Here is a 20329-nt window from a genome sequence, read left to right as displayed (position 1 = left end):
TATCTAGCTGGACGTACCGAACATTCATGAAATAATCGCTCAGGGTCACTGACCGATTGGGGTCTTGGTAAGCCAGTCACAGAATCTCTTAAACACTCAGGTACAGGCTCCGGACAGTCCGCGTCCGCCCCTTTTGGAGAGGGCCGTCAGCACAGAGAAGCGAGGCTGTTCGTAATGGCCCAGGCGACAGTGAATCAGCGCTCTCACCCGTGAGGTAATCTCTCTGCATCGCAGGCCCGCGAGAGAACCCACTTACCGCGTCTCTTAAAGAGCGCGTCCCCCCCGCCTTTAAAGACTCCGGCTGCCCCGCGCAAACGCCGCACAAACAACAACAGCAACACAAGAGGAGGAAGCTCGTCGCCCGAAGCTACTTTCGCACAGGAAGCTCAGCTGCGCGGAACAGACGCGGCTCTCTGAGCGCACGTCCTCCGCAGCCTCTGACCAGCGCTCGCACACGGCTCCGACCTAACAGGTCATTCCACAGATCCTTCATCTTAAATACTGCTGTGATGATGACGACGGTTATTTCCATCATCTCATATTATTACTAGTAGCGACACTGATTATTATAATAATAATAATAATTATTATTATTATTATTATTATTATTATTATAAGCAGTGGTGGTGTTATGCACATGTATTTGTAGCAGTTAGGGCTGTATTAATTCTGCTCTGCTTCCTGACTTCTTAAGTGGAGCTGGTCCCAGAGGCCCAGGGGTTCCGTGGGACCTGCCCTCTCCCTGAGAAGAACCAATCACCACCCAGCATGAAACTCTAAGCCTCTCTCTACCAAGGCGCCATTTTGTTTCGCCCCTGCACACAAACCCCCTAAGAAATGCACAGGGCTACCCGTCCGATCCCAGCTGATGCACAGAGGTGCAGGAAGGAAAACCTGCAGGGAGGACCCCGCCCCCTCCCGCCCACCCAAACCCTGCGGGTCTCTTCCCTGTGTGGCCGGACAGACGAGGCCGCCCTCGCTACGCTCAGTCTAGGGAGGGGAAAGAAAGTAAACAGCCTGCCTGCCGTAAAAGATCAGAAGACGGTAAAAGATGAGACTGGGACTCTGTGATGAACCGGAATGGCCTCCCTGCTCTCCTCAGAAAACAAGCGCAGCCTTCGCTTTTATGAAAGTCAAGTAAGAGGCTGAGGCATGGGGGATATCCATTTTTAATGCAGGCCTCGCACCGAGAGAGAGAGAGAGAGAGAGAGGAAGCTAGAGGAAGAGAGAGGAGAGATGAGAGAGAGGAGAAGGGGTGAAAAAGAAAGGAGAGAGCAAAGAGAGGGAGAGAGAAGGGATCAAAAGAAGGTGAGGTTGTGGGTGGGAAGGGGAGAGATGGTAAAATGTGAGGAAGGTAAAACAGAATCATTGAGGAACTGAGAGAAAGAGAGAGAAAGCGGTGGTTAGAGAGGAAGACAGCAAAAGCGAGAAAGGTGGAGAAAGGGGAACAGAGAAAAGAGCAGAAGAGAGGGAATGAGAAAGAGAGAGAGACAGAGAGAGAGAGAGAGAGGCCCCTGATGGAAGTGAGGGGCCCGTGGGCCGTTGTTCATCGGTTAGCAGCTCTGTTGAGCAGGTAATGCGGCAGCAGCAGCAGCAGCACAGTCAGCATGAATTAAAGATACCGTCACGGCTCCCCCCCTGGACAGCCGGAACCTTCTCACGGCCTTTACGCACTTTATTCATCTCTTTCCCTCGAAAAAAAAACACCCGCACGCTTTCACCGAGAGCACGAGGCTTCGGGATTCTCACAGCGCGCTTCTCGAACGCGCCCGACCGCTCTCGCCGTCAGAAAGATATCATAACAAAGCGCGAGTCGGGGAGGAGGCGCGACAACGCGATTATTTTACAGACCTAGCGCTGGCGAGGACCTGGGCAATAAGAAAGAGACAGCTGCCCTGAAGTTAAAACTCTCTGTCCACTTACTGGCTTTCAGTAAAGAAATAAACCCCTTTCATTTGTTGTTGTTATTATTTCCAGACTTGGCAGCGGCGTGTTTGCTTTTCATTTAGTCAGAAGTGAAGAGGCGCTCTCTTCGAAAAAGGGGCGAGCGTCTCTGTTTCGAGCAGGCCCCAAATGCGTCAGCGAGGAGGGCTCGGATCCCGACCGCTCCCGCCTCCCGCCGTTCAGTGACGGTGTTGGCCCGGAACATAAAAGATGTTCATGGGATGGTTTTCTCTGACGTAAGCCCTTGGTTAAGTTCTTTATGCAGGAATACCCCTGTCCTGTGTCCCCAACCCAGGGGTCTGGCCTACAAATGTAACTGAAGCCACTTTCCTGAAAGGCTACTTGGCAAAAGTGCTTGCCTTTCATTCCTTTTGCTGTGTGTCTACATTGTTACAAATACGTTCCCCACTGGGGCGTTATGTATGCTGTGATTAACATGTGAGAAGCGGCTGCAACGTAACTGTACTGTAGGCTTTTAGCTAGAAAGAAAATTAAGAACTGGTGCTGGCGTCGATCCCGGTCCTGAAAATGGGGCTTACCTTCGACTTCCCCAGCCAGCCCGGCTTCACCCCTCAGGCGGACAGCTCACGCTGGCTATGTTACGTTTAGTTCAGTTTTTTGTTTCTCTTTTTTAAAATTTTATTTTTTTGACCAAGTCAGTCCCAACATCCCATATGCAAATGCTACTTGGTGAGGCGCTGGAGCGATGAAAAGAACCCAAAAGATCCCAAAGTGTGGCCGCAGGTGCTTCAGCGGCTATGTGGCGTGGTTACGGACGTGAAAATGAACTGAAAAATGGCCGTTTTCCTCTTCAGCCCACACCGGAGCTCTTCTTGACTCTGGGACTCCCCTCAATGAGACAAACTAAAAAAAAAAAAACGCCACCAACACTGCGTCTTACAGCAGAACTTACACAAGTTTTAAAAACCCCGTTGCATTCGCCCACCATTACACCTATCTTCCCCACCCCCCCCTCATCTGCATTTCCCTGACCTTATAAAGAAATCACATGGGCGTAGCCCCACCCCCCATCTGCATTTCCCTGACCTTATAAAGAAATCACATGGGCGTAGCCCCACCCCCAGGACCACCTGGTTCACATCTCTTGACGCCAGCAACCAACTATGAAAGAAATGGCGTGTGCGTGCGCTAATGTCTCATGCACTAGTAACTATATATGTGTGTGTGTGTGTGTGTGTGTGTGTGTGTGCATATACATTGAGCACAATAATGTTTGGGACAACAACATATTTCGTTCTGTACTCCACAATTTTAGATTTGAAATCAAACAATTCACGTGGTCAAAGTTGTATACACTTTGGTTTCACCATGTAAAAATAACAGCACTTTATATATATAGTCCCCCATTTCAGGCCACCATAATGTTCGGGACATATTGCTGTTATGTAAATGACAGTAGTCATGCTTAGTACATTGTCAAGCCAACAAAGACCTCTACAGTGAATACTATGAGTTTGAAGGCATTTGGTTGAACTTAAACAGATAACATGTTTCCACACTCCTCAAAACTCATTCTGCTGCTGCTATCAGCAGTTACATCAACAATGAAGACATCTGAGCCAGTATCTGTGGCAGCCATACATGCCCAAACCATAAAACACCCCACCACAATGTTTCACAAATGAGAGGGGGTGCTTTGGATCTTGGACAGTTCCCGTTGGCTTCCCCCCTTTCTCTTGCCATCACTTTGACACCAGTGAGTCTTGGTCTCTCTTATCCACAAGACCTTTTTCCAGAACTCAGCAGGCTCTTTTAGATACTACTGAGTAAACTGTAACATGGCCGTGTTGCTTTCTCAGCAAACCAGTTTTCTGCATCGTGCAGTGTAGCCTCTGTATTTCTGTTCGTGAATTTTTCTGTGGACAGCAGTCACTGACACATCCACATTTTCCTCCTGAAGATGTTTCTAATCTGTTATACGATACAATACGATACTGTTAGACTGTTGTTAGTGGGTTTTTCATTATTATGGCGATAATTATTTGGTTGTAAATTGTAGAGGTCTTCCTTGGCTTACCAGGCTCTTTGTGATTTCTGAGCTCAATGGTGCTCTTGCTTTTTAATTATATTCCAAACAGTTGATTTTGGTTTGCCTAAGTCTGCCTGTGTTTCTTATTTCTCAGCTTCATAATGGTTTCCTTGATTTTTCATTGACACAACTCTAGTTCTCATGTTGAGAAACACCAATAACAGACTCCAAACACAATCAAAAGGCTAGAATCAAAACTATAGACCAAAAGCTCTCTTATACCTGCACTAAGGAAGCAACTGGCTAATCAGAAACACCTGTGATGTCATTTGTCCCAAACGTTATGATGCCTTGAAATGGAGAGACTATGTACAAATACTGCTGCAATTTCTACATGATGAAACCAAAATGCATAAAAATACCCTTAAATAAAAGCTGAGAAATTGCATTTTAACTACATGTGAATTATTTGATTTCTAAATCTAAAATTCTGAAGTACAGAATATGTATAATTCAATATAATTGTTATTATGCAATCCAGTTCATTAATGGTCAAAATGCGAACAATTCCACCAGAAAAACTGTTTTGAAGCGGTTATTTTTCATAGCAATCACAAAGTCAACCAAGGCTGACAGAAAAAAAAAAATCTGTGAATTAAATACGGAGGACTAAAACACCACGTTTTACATTCATACTGTACTTAGACATCACGTTCATACTGTACTTAGACAAAGACTGAGCTGTGCAAAGATGGCCACCAAAGGACCACGTCTGTCATGGTTTTTTAGATTGCAGGGACAACCACAGAGAGCTAACATGAGAGCCGATAGATTTTCCTTTTTGTCAGTTGCTGGACTATACCCAGCTTAAACTTATCTCCTGCCACAGACCCGATTGTGTGCTATCAGAGCAGTGGCAATGGGGAACCAGTAACTCGTAGCTCTATCCAGGACAGACTAACATTGTCATTTCAATGCAATTTCCATAGAGAGCCCAACCGGCGATCCATTTGTTCCGGTGTGTGCATAACTTTATCATGACTCGGTGGGATCCTTAAACCCCTGTACATTACATGAGCAATTATTAAATTTAGCGCACATCACTAGCCTGAAACAAGCAGTGACTCAGAATAAAAATCATGATGGTGATCCAACGCTCTGAACGGCAATGCAGCTTTGATTTCACAAAGGGCTTATACCACATCTCTCTTTGAACCACGTGTGCATTGGTTCCGCTGTGGATGTCAGGCCACTTACCTCCACGATGTCCGAGTTGGTTCTGCTCTCGTGCGGCTCGTTGTACTCTGTGTATTTGAGCAGGACCTTGTCCATGTCCGTGCTGGCGTACTGAAACAGTTTGTTTGAGCTGTTGAAGATGATGAGGGCTATCTCGCAGTCGCACAGCACGCTCAGCTCGTAGGCCTTCTTCATCAGGCCGAACTTCCTCTTCGTGAAGGTGACCTGAAAAGACAACGAGAAGACAGAGGTGAGCATACCTTAGCAGAGTGTTGCACAGTGGCCTACAGAGGCGGAAAATCCAGGTCCAGAAAGTAATAGTCCTCCACGGTATTTTGTTCAAATCACCTGGATGTGCTAATCAGCACAATTCTTCAGCCAGGGTGTATAATTAATTGGTGAAATCAGTTCATGGGTGGAAGAAACACACGGCAGGACCTTTACTTTCTGAGTCCTGGACTTTCCACCTCTGCTGGCCTTGGCAAATTCAGCTGGGCCATAAATGGATCTCATCTTCGAAAATTATCCAAGCTCAAGTGATACACCAAAAACTGAGTAACCAAACTTGTACCACTGAAAAGGTTCAAATGTACTATCAATACTGCTGCTTCCAGCTTAGCCAATCACTTTGGGAGTTTCAAGTGCCTATTCTGGCTAATCGACCCCCCACAGGGTATTGGTAAAGAAGATCCTTAGCAAAGGACAGGTTGGGGGTAGGGCGGATAACAGTAGAGTGGAGGGGCAGTTGCTGCTCAGCCAATGGGAGAGACAGGATTCACTAGGTCTTACATTGCTCCTGTAGTAACCTGAGCCCCCCACTCCCCCCCCCACCTCTCTCTCTGCATTGCCCCTGCAATGCTCTTCCATCATCTCATAACAGCAGCCTTCACTGCAACAGAAATGTTCAGTCTGAATGAATACAGTAATGCATACTGTGGGGTCTCTTCTCATATTCTAATACAGTGGGCCCAGATCTTATCCATGAGGGCTGGTGTGCAAGCAGTTCTCTCCTAGCAGTAACACACCTCATTCAATTCAATTTCAATTCAATTAGATTTTACTTGTATAGCACGTTTTGCAGAGATACCATCACAAAGATACTTTAAAGAGGAAACAGAAAGGAAAACTGGGCAAAACCCAGGCCTGAACCCCACAAAAAGTGAGTAATTGAGGTAAAAAAAATTACAGTGGAAAGAAAAACACTCAAATGATGGTGAGAAAAAACTCTCCAATGTGAAGAAATCTTGGGAAGAACCTGGCAATCCAAGGGGGACCCATCCTCCACTGGACAGCCCGGTGTAATTCAGCATATCAAGAACTTCCTTTCTCATTGGCCATCCGGGTGTAATTCAGCATATTAAGAACTTCCTTTCTCATTGGCCAGCCGGGTGTAATTCAGCATATCAAGAGCTTCCTTTCTCATTGGCCAGACGGGGAGAGCTGACGACCCAGTTTTCTGTAGCTAACCACACCCTGCAGCTATAGCCCTTTTAAACCTGTACTACACAGTTCCACCATTTCTCTATTCCCACTCACTCTGAAAAAGGTCCCACAACACCATTGCTGTGCAGGAGGGACAGATTTGTACGTTTTTTGTATGTTTTAAAGAATCATAAACATGATAACAAAAAGATGCACACACAGTACAAATATATCATCTACCAAGGAAATGGTTTTAAAAATGTGAACAAATAATGTGATAAAAGCCCCACTTGAACTGACCAACTGAAACCAGATTAAACCAGTTTAAGGTGGGAATGAGAGTTCCAGAGCTGGCAGGTAAACCAGTGCACTGCAGACAGAACATATCCCATCTCACTCTGGAACCCAAGTAGAGCTGGGAGAACAAAAAGCCCACTAAAGGGGAATCCACTTCCAAATGACCCTGTTAACCGCACCCCAACTCCAGGTACCACTGACTTCAGTGCTAATGAACCAACACCGCCCCAAGCCTGGGTATTTTCTTTTACTTCCTGTCTTTGGCTTCCTGGGAGATACTGTTTTTAGTAATCAGACATTTCAGCATTACTGCGCACGGATCTCTGTTCCGATCATAGTGTTTGGCAGGGACACCCCTGTCATCCCCCCACCGCCTGTGAAATGAATGTGATGTTCCTGTGAGTGCCCCCTCCCCCCTCACCCGCATCTGCTAAGTGCACACCTGCCAACGCAAGAGAGAGTCAGGAGAGAGAGGGAGAGAGAGGGAGAGAGAGGGAGGAGAGATGAGTGCTAACGGAAGCAAGACGAGAAGAGCATAGGGAAGAAAGAGAAAGAGGAGAAGAGGAGAGCACAGCCAGCAAAGAGCAAACAGGAGAGAGGGGGGTGGGGTGGTGGTGGTGGTGGGGGTGGGCAGGGTAAAGAAAGAAACCGCAGATTGCAGGACAGCGTGAGTGGGTGGCCTGCGTTTCCATTCGAACCGTGGGCCGGCCCAGAGTGCTCCACGGCACAGCGGAACGAGGTAGATTTGCGGCTCAGCTCCGGGTTTGACTGGAGTTTCGTTATTAGTCAACTGCGGTTTCTCTTCTAGCAAAATGACTTCTTATTTACTGACAACCAAAAACAATAAAAAAATGAACGAAACCCTGCTGTGTACTGAGTCTGTGAGACAGTGGATAGGACAGCATTCTGCTCGGGGCCCTGGCTCTGTCTTTATTAACTCAGCAATTTGCATGTAATTGACTTAATATGGCAAGATTTTTTTCTATCGCCGCTTTGAAACAGTTTTGCACATAAACTTACACCTTGTCAATTATTCTGTTCGCTGATTTACTGAGACGATATCAGACGAAATCAGAGCACTCTTTCACTCATTTCAAAGCGCGCTGCCCTTTCACCTCTTATTTCCCCCACGGTATTAAATGAGCAGGTGTACTCCAGTTCTTTCATTTTTCCTCCATTCCGCTTCCCCCCATTCTCCTGCCTTCTCATTTCCTCTGACGATCTGATACACTTTGGGCACGGGGGGCTTGGGAGAAATGGCCCGGGATCCAACAAGCGCTCAAACGCCGAGCAGGAACTAATGAGAGATATGCAAATGTCCCTGTTACAGTGCAGACTGGAGTCCAAGAGCAGCTGAGGTACTTGTTTCACTGGGGTCCGGGTGGGGGGGTGGGTGGGGGCTAGTGGGTATTGGGGGGAGGGGGTTGACGGAGTGAGATGTGGACAGGTGACGCGGTCGCTGTCGCCGCAGACGGGGTTCAGGGGCGACGGCGGACCCCCGGCGGGAGGAGCAGCACAGACGCCATGTATTTCTCCCGAGACTGACGAGGGGCCGACCTGTCAGTCGCAGACTTAATCAAACCGGGATGCGGCTCCTGGGGGGGCACCTCTGGGAGGGACGGGGGCGCCAAGACAAAGCGAGCACCGGGGAAGTGACGGGAAGGTTAATAAGAACAGTGATTGGTGGGGGTGGGGGGCGGGGGGGTGTGTTGTGAAGAGGGGGCCCCAGCTGGACGGCTCCGGCCCCGGCCCTCCCCAGCGACTGGCAGGCTGACGGGCCGAGGGGCCGGGCAGACGTCTCCGGCTTCCTGTCCGACCGGATTAGCTCTGCAGTTTCGGAGGAAGTGCGGGCGAAACGGAGACACCCCCAAGTCCCTACCCACAGGGCCCTGGGGAGGCAGACTTACCCCATACTGCCCCACAGTGCTCCCAGTTACCAGCTAACAACCTTTCAACCCAGAAAAGATAGAAACTGTCACACATTTACCCGGTGTCTTGGATGTCCCCAGAATGTCATTTTTACTATACGATGAAAACTGTAGAAGCAGTTTGAGAACGGCATTCCGTTTTGTTATTCTGTTTAAAAAAAGATTTTTGATTTTATTCATGTTTTCCCCTTTATCGAGAAAGCTGGCAAAGTTCAACAAATTTGCCATTTCCATACTTAATTAACATTAGGAATATTATTTTTTTCTACTAGTTTTTAATGACTATGCATGAGAACTGTTACACACATTTCTGTGATACTGTATAGGGCAAACTCTTAACATCCATCGTACCTGCCCCCTCCTCAAATGCCCCAAACAAGGTATGTCTTCCACCACACATGCTTTCCAAATGTGCTCCAGGTGCCCATATTCATGAAGCACTTTCTGACTACCAGCAAGCAAGCTTCCCCTGCCCATATTGTAATCTTATCTATAATGAGCTAAAACACCAGCCTGAGACACTTAAAGAATACTCATCTGTAATGACTAACTAACAGCAGAAAATGAATTATGTTCTAAGTAATATACACAAATTTCTGTATTTTTTTTTTTTTTTCATATAACAAGACTACCTGTATTTTAATGGCTTCCTAATGAAGGCTAGGTGAATGCTTGAGAAGAAAAAAAAAAAACATAATTCTGTAGGTTATTCATAGTGTAATTGTGTCATGTGTGCTCCATGTAACATTTTCGATTCTTCCCCTTAATCAGCGTCATTAGCTACATCATGGCTCCGGAACATTCTCTCAGCTCGGCTGAATGGCTAAATCACCTTATTGTCACTGCTTTCAAAGACGACGCTAGCGCACGCCAACAGTCCACTTCATTCCCTCCACAAAAACAAGACCTCCACTGTGACTCTTAACACAAATTAATTGCAGGCACGAAACAGCGGAACAACACAGGCGCCCAAACACCCCCCCCCTCCCCTCGGCCAGACCCTGAACCCCGCCTCCAACCGCTAACCCCACTCCAACCCCCTCCCCTCCACACTCCACTCCCCTTCTCTCCTCCCAACACCTCCTTCCTACCCGGCTGCAGCTCCCGCTGCAAGGTTAAAGGAATTTTGTAAGTGTGACCACACTGATCCAGGAAGAGAAATGCTTGGCTAGGAAAGGAGAAAGGAGAAAGGAGAAAGAGGCGGATGGGGAGAGGGAGGGGGGTGGGACGAAGAGATGGGGTAGTGTTCTGCTCTGTTGTTCCCAGGGGGGGGAGAAGGGGGTGTGTGTAAAGTGCCCTGTGCCATGAAGGGGAAGGGGAGGGGGGGGGGGGGGTACTGTTGGTGACGGGGCCAAGCCAAGAGGCGCCGTGCCCGGCAGGGAAAAATCATCAAACTTTTAATGACTTGGGCAATTACTCCTGGTGAGTGGCTTAACGACGTGCGGGGGACATCATTAGACACGAGAGCCCGCTCATTACTCACCAGGAGAAAGAGCTGCCCAGCGCTGGGAAACCAGGCCACTCTGTACCTGCAGCCCGGCAGCAGCCCTGCACACGCCTGCACTGCACACGCACTCTGCGCATGCACAACGGTCTTTCTTTCTCTCACTCTTTTCTTTCTTTCTCTCTCTCTTTTTCTTTCTTTCGTTCTCTCTTTAGCTCTCTTTTAAATACCCTGACTAATGCGAAAGTAATAGCCGTACAAACACAGCTCCAGCCCCTCCAACAGGAACTGACCCTCCCCCGCCCGCCCCCCACACCCACCCTGTTCATCAGTGATAATTAAGACTAATTTTACTCAGTAATCACTCAGAAAAATACAGTCCCGGCACTGCTGAATTTTAAAAAGACAAAAAAAAAAACTTTACAATCCCTCCCTTGTGGCAGACAGGTGCACGTCATCATTAATAAGGATAATTACAGGCTCATCTCGTGTAATTCATGGGGTGTTCCTTTTTTTACCTGAAGGGCAGAAAACTCTTTTTTTGGGTGGGGGGGTGGGGGGGGGTTCTGCTGTAGCAGTTGTTCATACACAGGTTTGCAATTAGCATGTCAGACTGACTCCAAGAGCACTCTCTCTCTCTCTCTCTCTCTCTCTCTCTCTCTCTCAAAGCTGCCTCCACCTCTTTTAATCCAGCCTTTGATTCAGGCCCTCGTTCTGCATGACAGGACATCTCCTCTTTTATATTTCATATTTTTAATATTGCATACTCAAGCAGAGTGAGGCTGCAGCCCAGCTGTCTCTCAGAATTCTAAAACGCCCTACCTTTAAATATGCAAATTCATGGGCAATCAAGAAAAGAATAAAGTTCATTAGACCTTTAATGGAAAACAAAACACGAGCAGAGAAAATAAATAAATAAATAAATAAATAAATAATCAAACAACCAACCAACCAAACAAACAAACAAACACAAACAAACAAGCAAACAAACAAACATTCAAACAAACAAACAAATAAATAAATAAATAAATAACTATGCATGCAGGGTGAGTTGGAAATACTGTATAAAATGAGGAAATGTTAACATCTCTGTGACCCAAATAATAAAAACTGACATAAGAAATACTGGAAAAAAACTCCCATGCCCCCATCCCCCCATAGCCCCCTAATGCACTTAGCCACCAGAAAAGCTTTGGCAGTTCACAATGATGGCAGTGCAAGACCTGCATTCCTTGATAAGGAAACTGTTCTGTTCTGATTAGTAGTTCTCACCCCTTTGGACAAAGGGGCTCATGCCCTAACCAGAATGTGTCATGTGGGCTGCAATGAAGACAAAATCTGTAAACAAACCTTTTCCCATTGAAACCAATGAAGAGCAAAAATAAAAAAAGCAATATCCCAGTTATGATCACTGACATTTTCATTGTCCTTAAACATATTACATTTTTAAAGATGAATTTACTTTCCACAAAAGGCCATTTGGGCCACCCTGTTACAGGGGATTAGTTCACAGGATGAGAAGCATTGATTTTCGCAGAAAACGTACAGCGTTTACTCAAGAGATCCAAGGCGGGCCTGATCTGTCTTCTATAAATCCTGAAAGGTCAACAGCCTCTTCAGCGCGCTCCTGGTAATGACTGGAGCCGGGCGTTTTACCCAGCGTCGCGCGCGCGTTAGCGCCGCGTATTTAATTAGCCCACTTACAGCCTTCTTTCATTTAATGTCATGGATATAAATGGCCCGCGGTGCAGCCGCGCAGATAAAGCTTCTAATTGTTGCTACATTGGGACGCGCGCGCTAATGGCTATTCCCCTGGGGCCGGCGGCGCACCCTGGAGAGCCCAGCCGGAGGAGCTGGGCTTCTGCCGAGAGCAGGGGTGCCATCCCGACAGTCCAAATGAGCTCTTCGCCAAGGAAACGTCCTCAAGCTGAGGAAGGCTGAGCCGCCCCAACGTCAATACCTGCACACGGTCCCCGACTGGAGAACCATCTGCGGCATTCAGAATCCGACAGCAGGGTAATACACAATTCCCTCTCAGAGAAAAAGGTACAAAAGAGGCCTAAAATGGTACAAACGCTTGTCACTGGGGTGGTACATTACATTATAGCCATTTAGCAGACCCTCTTGTCCAGAGCAATTTACACAACCAAGTTTACCCTATATATATATATAAAATTGTACCCCAAACCAGCAATATATAATTAATTTGTACATTTTTTGATTGTAAAACATTCTTATTAGTACCTTAATAGCACATTATTGTACTTTAAAGGTACATATGGGAAATGTGTTCCTTAATGAACACTGTACCATTATTTCAGAAAGGGTTAGAAGAAGTTAGCCTCCTGTGTGTCAATGTGTGACGTGTGCAGTATTTAGTCACCAACCTTTAAAACAACACAAGCACACAAACAGGATATATGCACTTTTTGTACGTCGCTTTGGATAAAAGCGTCTGCTAAATGAATGTAATGTAATGTAATGTAATATAAGTATTCAGTGGACATGCCAATTCTAAGCACCTGAGCACATCCAGGCTTCTTCATGGAGTACCACTGGACTACTGTATGCTGGTTCATGATGTCATATTCGATCTGACTGTTTTGTGATGTCACAGTTGATCTCGCTGTTTTGTAATATCCCACTGGATTTTGACTCCTTTGTGATGTGATAGTGGATCACACTAGACGTTGCTGGTTAACACAGACAGGCTGCTCATGGCAAAAGAGCACTCCTCCCTTCTCTCTTATTGGAACCCAGCCCAGAACCTAATTGGCCCACAATGTAATTTCTTATTAATTATCTGAGAACAGGGGATGACACTAGTAAGGGAGGAGCATTAGCAATGATGCCATTATCTTCATTAGTGATGTTATAATCACATTCATTACAGAAGATGTCATCACCTCAATTGACAATGATGTCACAGAAGGTTTGAAAAGTGAATACTGCTCTGTCAGCGTTCAGTGTGCAGGAACCACACTGCAGGCCGGTGGAAATTCGCAGGAGGCATTTCGGGCACACCCTTGTGTTACACCCAGCCCACACGACAGCTCTGTATGTCATTCGTCAGCACAATTCTCCCGAAACCCCGCATAGCTAACGCTAACGAACGTAGACCGTGGAAACCTACAGCACTGCGCTCACGAGCACAGGGCAATTCGCATCCCGTCGAAACGCACGTCCGAAAAAAGGCGGCGTTCAGGTCGGAGCATCAGCGAAGCCACGGTTTCTCAATCTAAATATGATCAGACGAGAGGAGCAGAAAGCCGTCCAGACAGAGAGACGATTCGTTGTGCTGTTTTCTTGGGGCGGAGGGTTATATTTAGAGCGAGCAGTAGACAGGATGGATTCCTGCCATCTCTGTGGTCAGCCCGAAGAATAGCAGCACCCATGGGGGGGCATGGGAGGGGGGTGGGGGGGGATGGGGTGGCAGACGCCACTAACCAGCTCTGTTAATGAAAGGATGGCTCACAAGTCAGCTGCTCATAATTACCACCCGCGGGCTGGGCCCCGCAGGGAACGTGGGCCCCCATGAGGGCCCAGACAGGCCCCAGGTTGAGTAGCGGCACCTTAGCCAACAATCAGCTATTACATATTAATCTTTTTGACAATATAAAAATTTCGCTCTGAATAATGGCAAAGATGGTTTCTTTTTAAAAATTGTCAGTGATCTTTCTGGAATGTTACCGATGTCTAAAGGGTTAATATGTTTCTAATAATTATCTGATCTAGATCTACCCTATCACCCAAAACCCCCTCCACACCCCAACCCAGCTCTGCCTGCCCCAAATCACAGGTTCACCATCTCCAGGAATAAGCTGCAGGATGTTGTGGAGCCAGTTGGGACCTTCAAAACAAATGCCCCCCCAAATGCCCCCCCCCCCCCCACAGAGCGTATGGGTCCCAGGGCTTCCCTCAGGCCAACTGGATCAGGCAACTTGTTAGAAATGCTGTTGATGATCTGGGGATAAGGACCCTCTCTAGCAATTTAAACCAGCTTTAATACTTGATTAGGTGTAACTTCTTTTCTATATTTAGAACCAGGGTCCTTTGCCCTTGTTCATATAATGTAGTTTAATGCTCAGTAGGGTAGATCTACTTTTTCATAACTTTTTCATTTTCAAGAGGGTAGCTGACATTGTTAATCGAGTTCGCACCTCTTGCCTCTATATATTTTCCCCTTTCTAAGGAATTACTGCACTTCAATCCTTGACCTCTGCACTTTGAAAAATGTAACATACACGTACATACATATCTATCTGACATACATTTATATGGATTTATATTCATGTAAATATGGGACAGAAATAACCACAATGATCACAGACTCTCAGCCCTCAACAACATTAACTTCTGTACCTTCTGACCTCATGAAGACAGACAGAATTCACAAACAACTTCACATGTCCTCACAATAAAGCCTCAAAATTGGGTTATTTTGAATTTTTTCTCCTTTTTCCTTCCGATTACATCATCACAAATGCTCTAGTCCCACAATCAATAATTCTCCCCACTGGACATTTAGCTGGATCCGCCAATAACAAAATATGATCGATGTAGTCAACTGCAGAGCACTCTAATACAACACAGACAAAAAGACATTGTAAAAACGTTCTGCTCGCCATCTTGGTTCTGTGCGGAATGAAAGCTAGATTGCTTGCTAACTAATAATAATTGCCAAAAAAAAATGTTTAATATCGTTTCAGTGTTCAGATCGCTTACATGACTACAAGGTAGGCTATAAAACCTCTGCCTGAATTTGTAAACTGTTAGACTACCATTAAAGCATGGTGTAGCCATCTACATAGCAACATAGCAGCTATTCATCTATTCTTCGCTTTACTGGAGCAGCACACTAGCTAGCAATGTGCAGTGCTGTTAAGTTATATTAAAAATAAAAATACTGAACAATAGCTAGCTAGCCAGTGACTATATCTATAGTTAAAAGTTAACTACAGTAAATGACCTATATCTGCTGTTATTATCAGTTACTTATAACAAACAGAGTGCATAAACAAATGATATCTAAACAAAAACACATTTACAATGTGCAAAAAAGCAAAGTTACTCATGCATACAAAGCACCGTGTATAAGTCATTACTTAAAACTTGCAAAATCTAGGTCTGCTGTTGAAAGTATTGATATAAAAATGAAGCCAAGTTACAACAAACAATAATTGCTATCTCAGCTCTATTTTAAAGCAAAGCAGTGTTTCCAAATTTATTTCATTCATATCCCTGTTTTTTCATCTTACCATCTAAAGAGAATGTGGTCAGTCAAACTTTGTCACATCAATGTGTCAAATCAAAAATGCATCATTTACATAAATGTCTTAAACAGATGAAAACTTATGCTCCAGAAATAATATGTTTAGGCTACACCAGATTATCAAAAAATGTTTTTACAAAATGTACAAAATTAAATGTAAAAAAAATTATTATATATTTGCAACTTAAAACAAAAACCGACTGTAAAACAGATAGATAGATAGATAGATAGATAGACGATGCTTAGTATGCAACTTATTTGTACGTTGAAAATATGTTTTTGTTGAGGTATATATTTACACACATACATACAGTATGTATGCATGTCAGTGACATTTACAATAAAGGCACTTATCAGACGCTGTTACCCTGAAAAACTTACAATGCATTAGATGTTATTTTTAAACAGAGAAAACCCCCCTTTTTAACGGAAACACAGCACAGCCTCGAGTCGATATCATCCTAATTTATTTAACCCTTTAATGATTTCCCCTTTGGGACACTGAAGAACTTGGTCCATTTGTGAGCGCTTGAGGGAGAATGTAGATCCTGTTTCTGTCTGCATGCTTCCGTCGGCAGTACAGCTAAGTCCACATCTAGAATACATCTGATTTAGAGTATCCATTATAGTGAGAACATCCTGGCTTTTATAGAAGTGGCATTCTACTTAGTGTACATTTAACACAGATTCGATAAATTTGCCAGATGCACAAACCCTGCTGTCCTATGCTTCTTAACTGAAAGAGGCTATGATTGGCTGGGTTGGTTGGGATTCCAGTGCTCTGTTACAGTATAGAACAGCCACTGCCATACATCGTCCATGGTCACATCCCTTATTGCTTTAGCTTAAACAGAAGCGAGATAGAACTTGTTTATACATACAGAGCTGAGTATCTGGTAAGTTAAACGTATCTGTGCATTTAATCATTTAATCAGTGAACTGAACTAGTGCTCTGAGGTACTCTGAGGTGCGGCAGAAGCCCCCGCTGATTTGGGGATCCCCATGTCTGCTCCCCACTGACCCGCCTCCGTTGTATCTGTTCTAATGCACCCCGACAGTGGGAGACCCCCACGTGGGCAGGGTCATGGAAAGTCAGGCTGGGCTGTACCATCTCAGGAAATGCTTGGGGGTGGGGACACTGACCTGCCTGTTCCTCTCGTCCATGATCCTGGTGATCTGTATCTTCTTCCGTCCCATTTTGCTGCTCTGTCCTTTCTTCCCGCCGTCTCTCTGACACCAAAAAAATATCAGAAAAACTCCCGAGCTTGTCCACGTCGCTCCCCTAGTACATCATACGCTCTCTGTCTCTTTTCTCTCTGTTTCTGGTCCGGTCCACGTCACCACTGCAGGGGGGGAGAGAGAGGGAGAGAAGGAGAAAGAGTTACAATAACACAGAACTGGGCGGTCGGCGCACGCGCGTCGGAGCAGCTGCACGGCCTGCGTTTGCTCTTGCATGCAGACAGGAAGTGGTGTCTGAAGCACGTGAAGTATTTCCTCTCTACCAAACCTGCAGCTGCAGAGACCTGCCATGGCCGGCTTCCAGAACGGCTTCTGACCAAACGCGAACAAAACAGCGCTCCCGACCGCACCTCCTCCCGCCGAAACGCTACTTCTGCGCGACAGAGCCTCCTTCGGCTTGGAACCCGAGCGGAAAACACGTCATGTCAGAAAACCGTGTCATTATTTTACTTTTTAAAGTTGATTACAATGAGCTGCAAAAATGACCCAATAAACATTGGGCCGCAATTCTAAAACATGGATGCTGTGTTGGATCCCCTGAGGAGGAAATGTTTATGTAAGTACAGGGGTCTGAGACAGGACTAATGTTTCAAATGCAGAGGGTAGTGAAATGAAGAGAGCTATTTGCATTCTACATAAAGTCATGTTCTAGCCATTTGGTTGTGTTTGCAATTTATATTTTCTCTCTCTTACGCTCTCGGGCTAATTCAATTCAGTTCAATTCAAGAATGAACAAGACAAATTTTAATATATCGCCAATGCCTATAATACATAAACAATAGACACATTAGAAAACAATTAGAAGTGATAAACTGAATGGACCCCAGCCACCTCCACTGGTAATTTGGACTCCCCCTCATGTCTGCGTCAGTCAGACTTGCAAACTCCAATGTGATAACAAGTGGAAGATGACATCACACTCTTTGGAGGAGGGCGTATGTTCGTCTGTGCCCTCCCGAAATGATTGTGAAGCCAGGCAATGAGCACTGATGAAAATACAACCGGTATTCAAAATTTGGGGAGAAAAAGCATAGAAAAGAAATAAACTGGTTCTCTCTGTTTCTCTCTCTCTCATTCTCTCATACTGTACCTCAAACATTCCAGGCTACAGGGAGCTTTGCAGAAAGGGAGATTACCAGCACACTCCATCTCGGGTTGACAGTGCTCTAATCCTCTCAGAGAGATAAGGAAATCCACACATGGGACAGAGCACTATGATCTCCATCCCTGGGGTGCCACCCCTCGCTCCCCCCCCCCACCCCTGTCCTCCCCCCACCCTAATTACTGACAGACCCAGATAAATTCGGTCCCAGATGATCGGCGCTAGCTCCCTTTGTAGCACTGTGGGGCCAGTGGAGCATGAAGCTGCCACTGTCTCACTCACAGGTGAGCTCATTACAGCACACACTGCAGCTGCAAAGCTCCCGGTATGGAGGCATGGGTGACAGTACTGTACTAACTGTAGAGGCCCAATAATAAAAAATAGTAATAAACACAGGGAATACGGAAGTGACCGTTCCACTACACCCCTATGGCTGGCACAACCTCTTCAGAGAGAGAGAGGGACAGAGGGAGAATAAGAGAAGAGAAAGTGTGATAGCGGGAGAGACAGATGCAGAGAGGGCAAGAGGAAGATAAGAAGAGAATGGGGAAGAGAAAGGGAGAGAAAGGAAGAGAAGCCCAACATGATCACTGTACCCCCGGGCCTCCACAGGCCTCAACTCTTCCATTCTCTTCCCTCCATCCCCCTCTTTTCTGTGTTAATTTACAGCCCGCATGCTCGCGCAGGAGGATGAAGAGGAGTCGCTAACAGCCGCCAGCGCTAACGCGGGCGGAGCGGAGCTCCCAGCACGTCCCCCCGAGGCGTCCCCTCCGGCAGCGGACCCACGAAACGAGCGGCATCGCGCAAACACGCCCGCGGCGACGGCCCGTCCGAGCGGGGCCCTCGGACGCTCGCCCGCGTCCCAGAACCCATACCCGATTCACCCAACAGGGAGACGCCGCCGAGCGGCGCACCCCGGCCAAAGGCGAGGAGGAATGGACCTCACTGTTTCCACCAGGCTTCGGTTTGTGACTTTTGCGCCGTGCAGGACTGTCCGTGCCAAACAACGCATGACGACTTCTAGCATGTGCCGCTTTTAAAAGCACGGCTTCATTTCTAAACAAAAAAATGTGCTTGGCACTGGTTTGGGTTGCTATGGACTCAAATGTTCTCTCAAACCTCTACTTAAACTGTAAACCAGACATAAGATATTTTGAAAGTGTTAGGCGTATAGTTTTGCTTGTACAATGTTCTTGTGTGTTTTTTATCCTGGTGACTTGTATGAACAACTTCACTTCCAATGCTTGACTGATTTCTGTATCTGCCATCTTTTGACTGATGCATTCCTCAATTCATCACCTAGCAAAATATTGTTTTTTTTATAACGATATATTTATATCATCATGGTATTGCCCCAACCTGATGGACTACAGGTCCTTCTGCAATAGGAAATTCTTACACTAAACCCATGAAGAATTTCCTGAAAACCACATCAGAACGTGTCTACGATAATTCTGGGGGTTTTTCCCTCCTGTCATTTCAGACAGGGCATTCACAGTCCCTGAGCGGGGGAGGGGGGATGTAGACATGCCCACAGTCTCAATTTTAGTGGTAAAACAACCAGACACTCAATGTGTCAGCATTCAACTGGAGTCTACTGTTAACACCCGCTATTTTAAATACATGCTGTACACCTACTGTATAAAGGCTAACAGGCGCACAAAAGAGAGATAAGCAATAAGAGATAAGCCTATTTAATCTAATAGCCATGCATTTTGCCATTTTGGCAGTGCTTACACATTTATTTTGAGGATGGGTGTGGGGTTTGTCTTAGGCACAAAATTTGCGCCACAACAGAAATGAATGAAAAATGTAATTTTTTAAAATCACAATGCTAAACATTCAAAGCACAAGGACCGTGCTCAGCATTGAGCTGAACTGGAAAGCCAAGGTCATGACCCAACGCTCAATTTGTTCATATTTAATTTAATAAACTAACAACAAAAGTAAGAAATATATGACACAACTCATAACCTTCACATAATCCCTTATGAAAATGGAATGTACAGAAAATATGTATCTTGTATTATTGCGATGTTGCTACAATGCACAATACATTGGCAAGTATCATCATTACTAGTGCCTTCAGATACTACATTATACATTTATAAATACAATGCTATGAAATGTTTTTTACATATTTTTCAAAAAGTCCACAGTAACTCTATTTGGCCGGATATTCAATTTCCATAAACGAATAAAAGCAGGATTTAGTAAAATCCAGCCACCCTGGCCCTATCACAGTCATGTAGCTGCTGTGGAACATCGCACCCTGCTAGCACGAAACACAACGGCTCCCACCATGCATCAGACTGGATCAAACTGTAACCCTGGCAACCACGGTTTGTGTCTCAGAGTTTCAGACAGTGGGGCAGTGGTGCACTGAAAACATTAAATGCGAGCTGGTTTGGCACTGAGGTGGTTCTCTTCACATAACGCAAACAGTCTGCGATGG

At 45.7% G+C, this 20329-nt stretch overlaps 1 protein-coding gene across 5 annotated transcripts in view; it reads right to left on the bottom strand.

The window, feature by feature from the left end:
* Positions 1-20329, bottom strand: part of LOC118227025 (myocyte-specific enhancer factor 2A-like) — a 125073-nt gene that overhangs the window by 54468 nt on the left and 50276 nt on the right. For all 5 annotated transcript variants that reach the window (XM_035417082.1, XM_035417084.1, XM_035417085.1 and 2 more), the window contains 2 exons: positions 16677-16876; positions 5192-5395 (listed from right to left, as the gene is read on the bottom strand). In XM_035417082.1, the coding sequence (XP_035272973.1) occupies positions 5192-5395; positions 16677-16730 (258 nt within the window). In that variant the 5' untranslated portion in view covers positions 16731-16876. The remainder of the gene's footprint in view (positions 1-5191; positions 5396-16676; positions 16877-20329) is intronic.

This window comes from Anguilla anguilla, chromosome 5 (genome assembly GCF_013347855.1).
Source record: "Anguilla anguilla isolate fAngAng1 chromosome 5, fAngAng1.pri, whole genome shotgun sequence".
NCBI lineage: Eukaryota > Metazoa > Chordata > Actinopteri > Anguilliformes > Anguillidae > Anguilla > Anguilla anguilla.
Note: the sequence above shows the minus strand (reverse complement) of the source record. Positions and strands in the feature narration are given on the sequence as shown.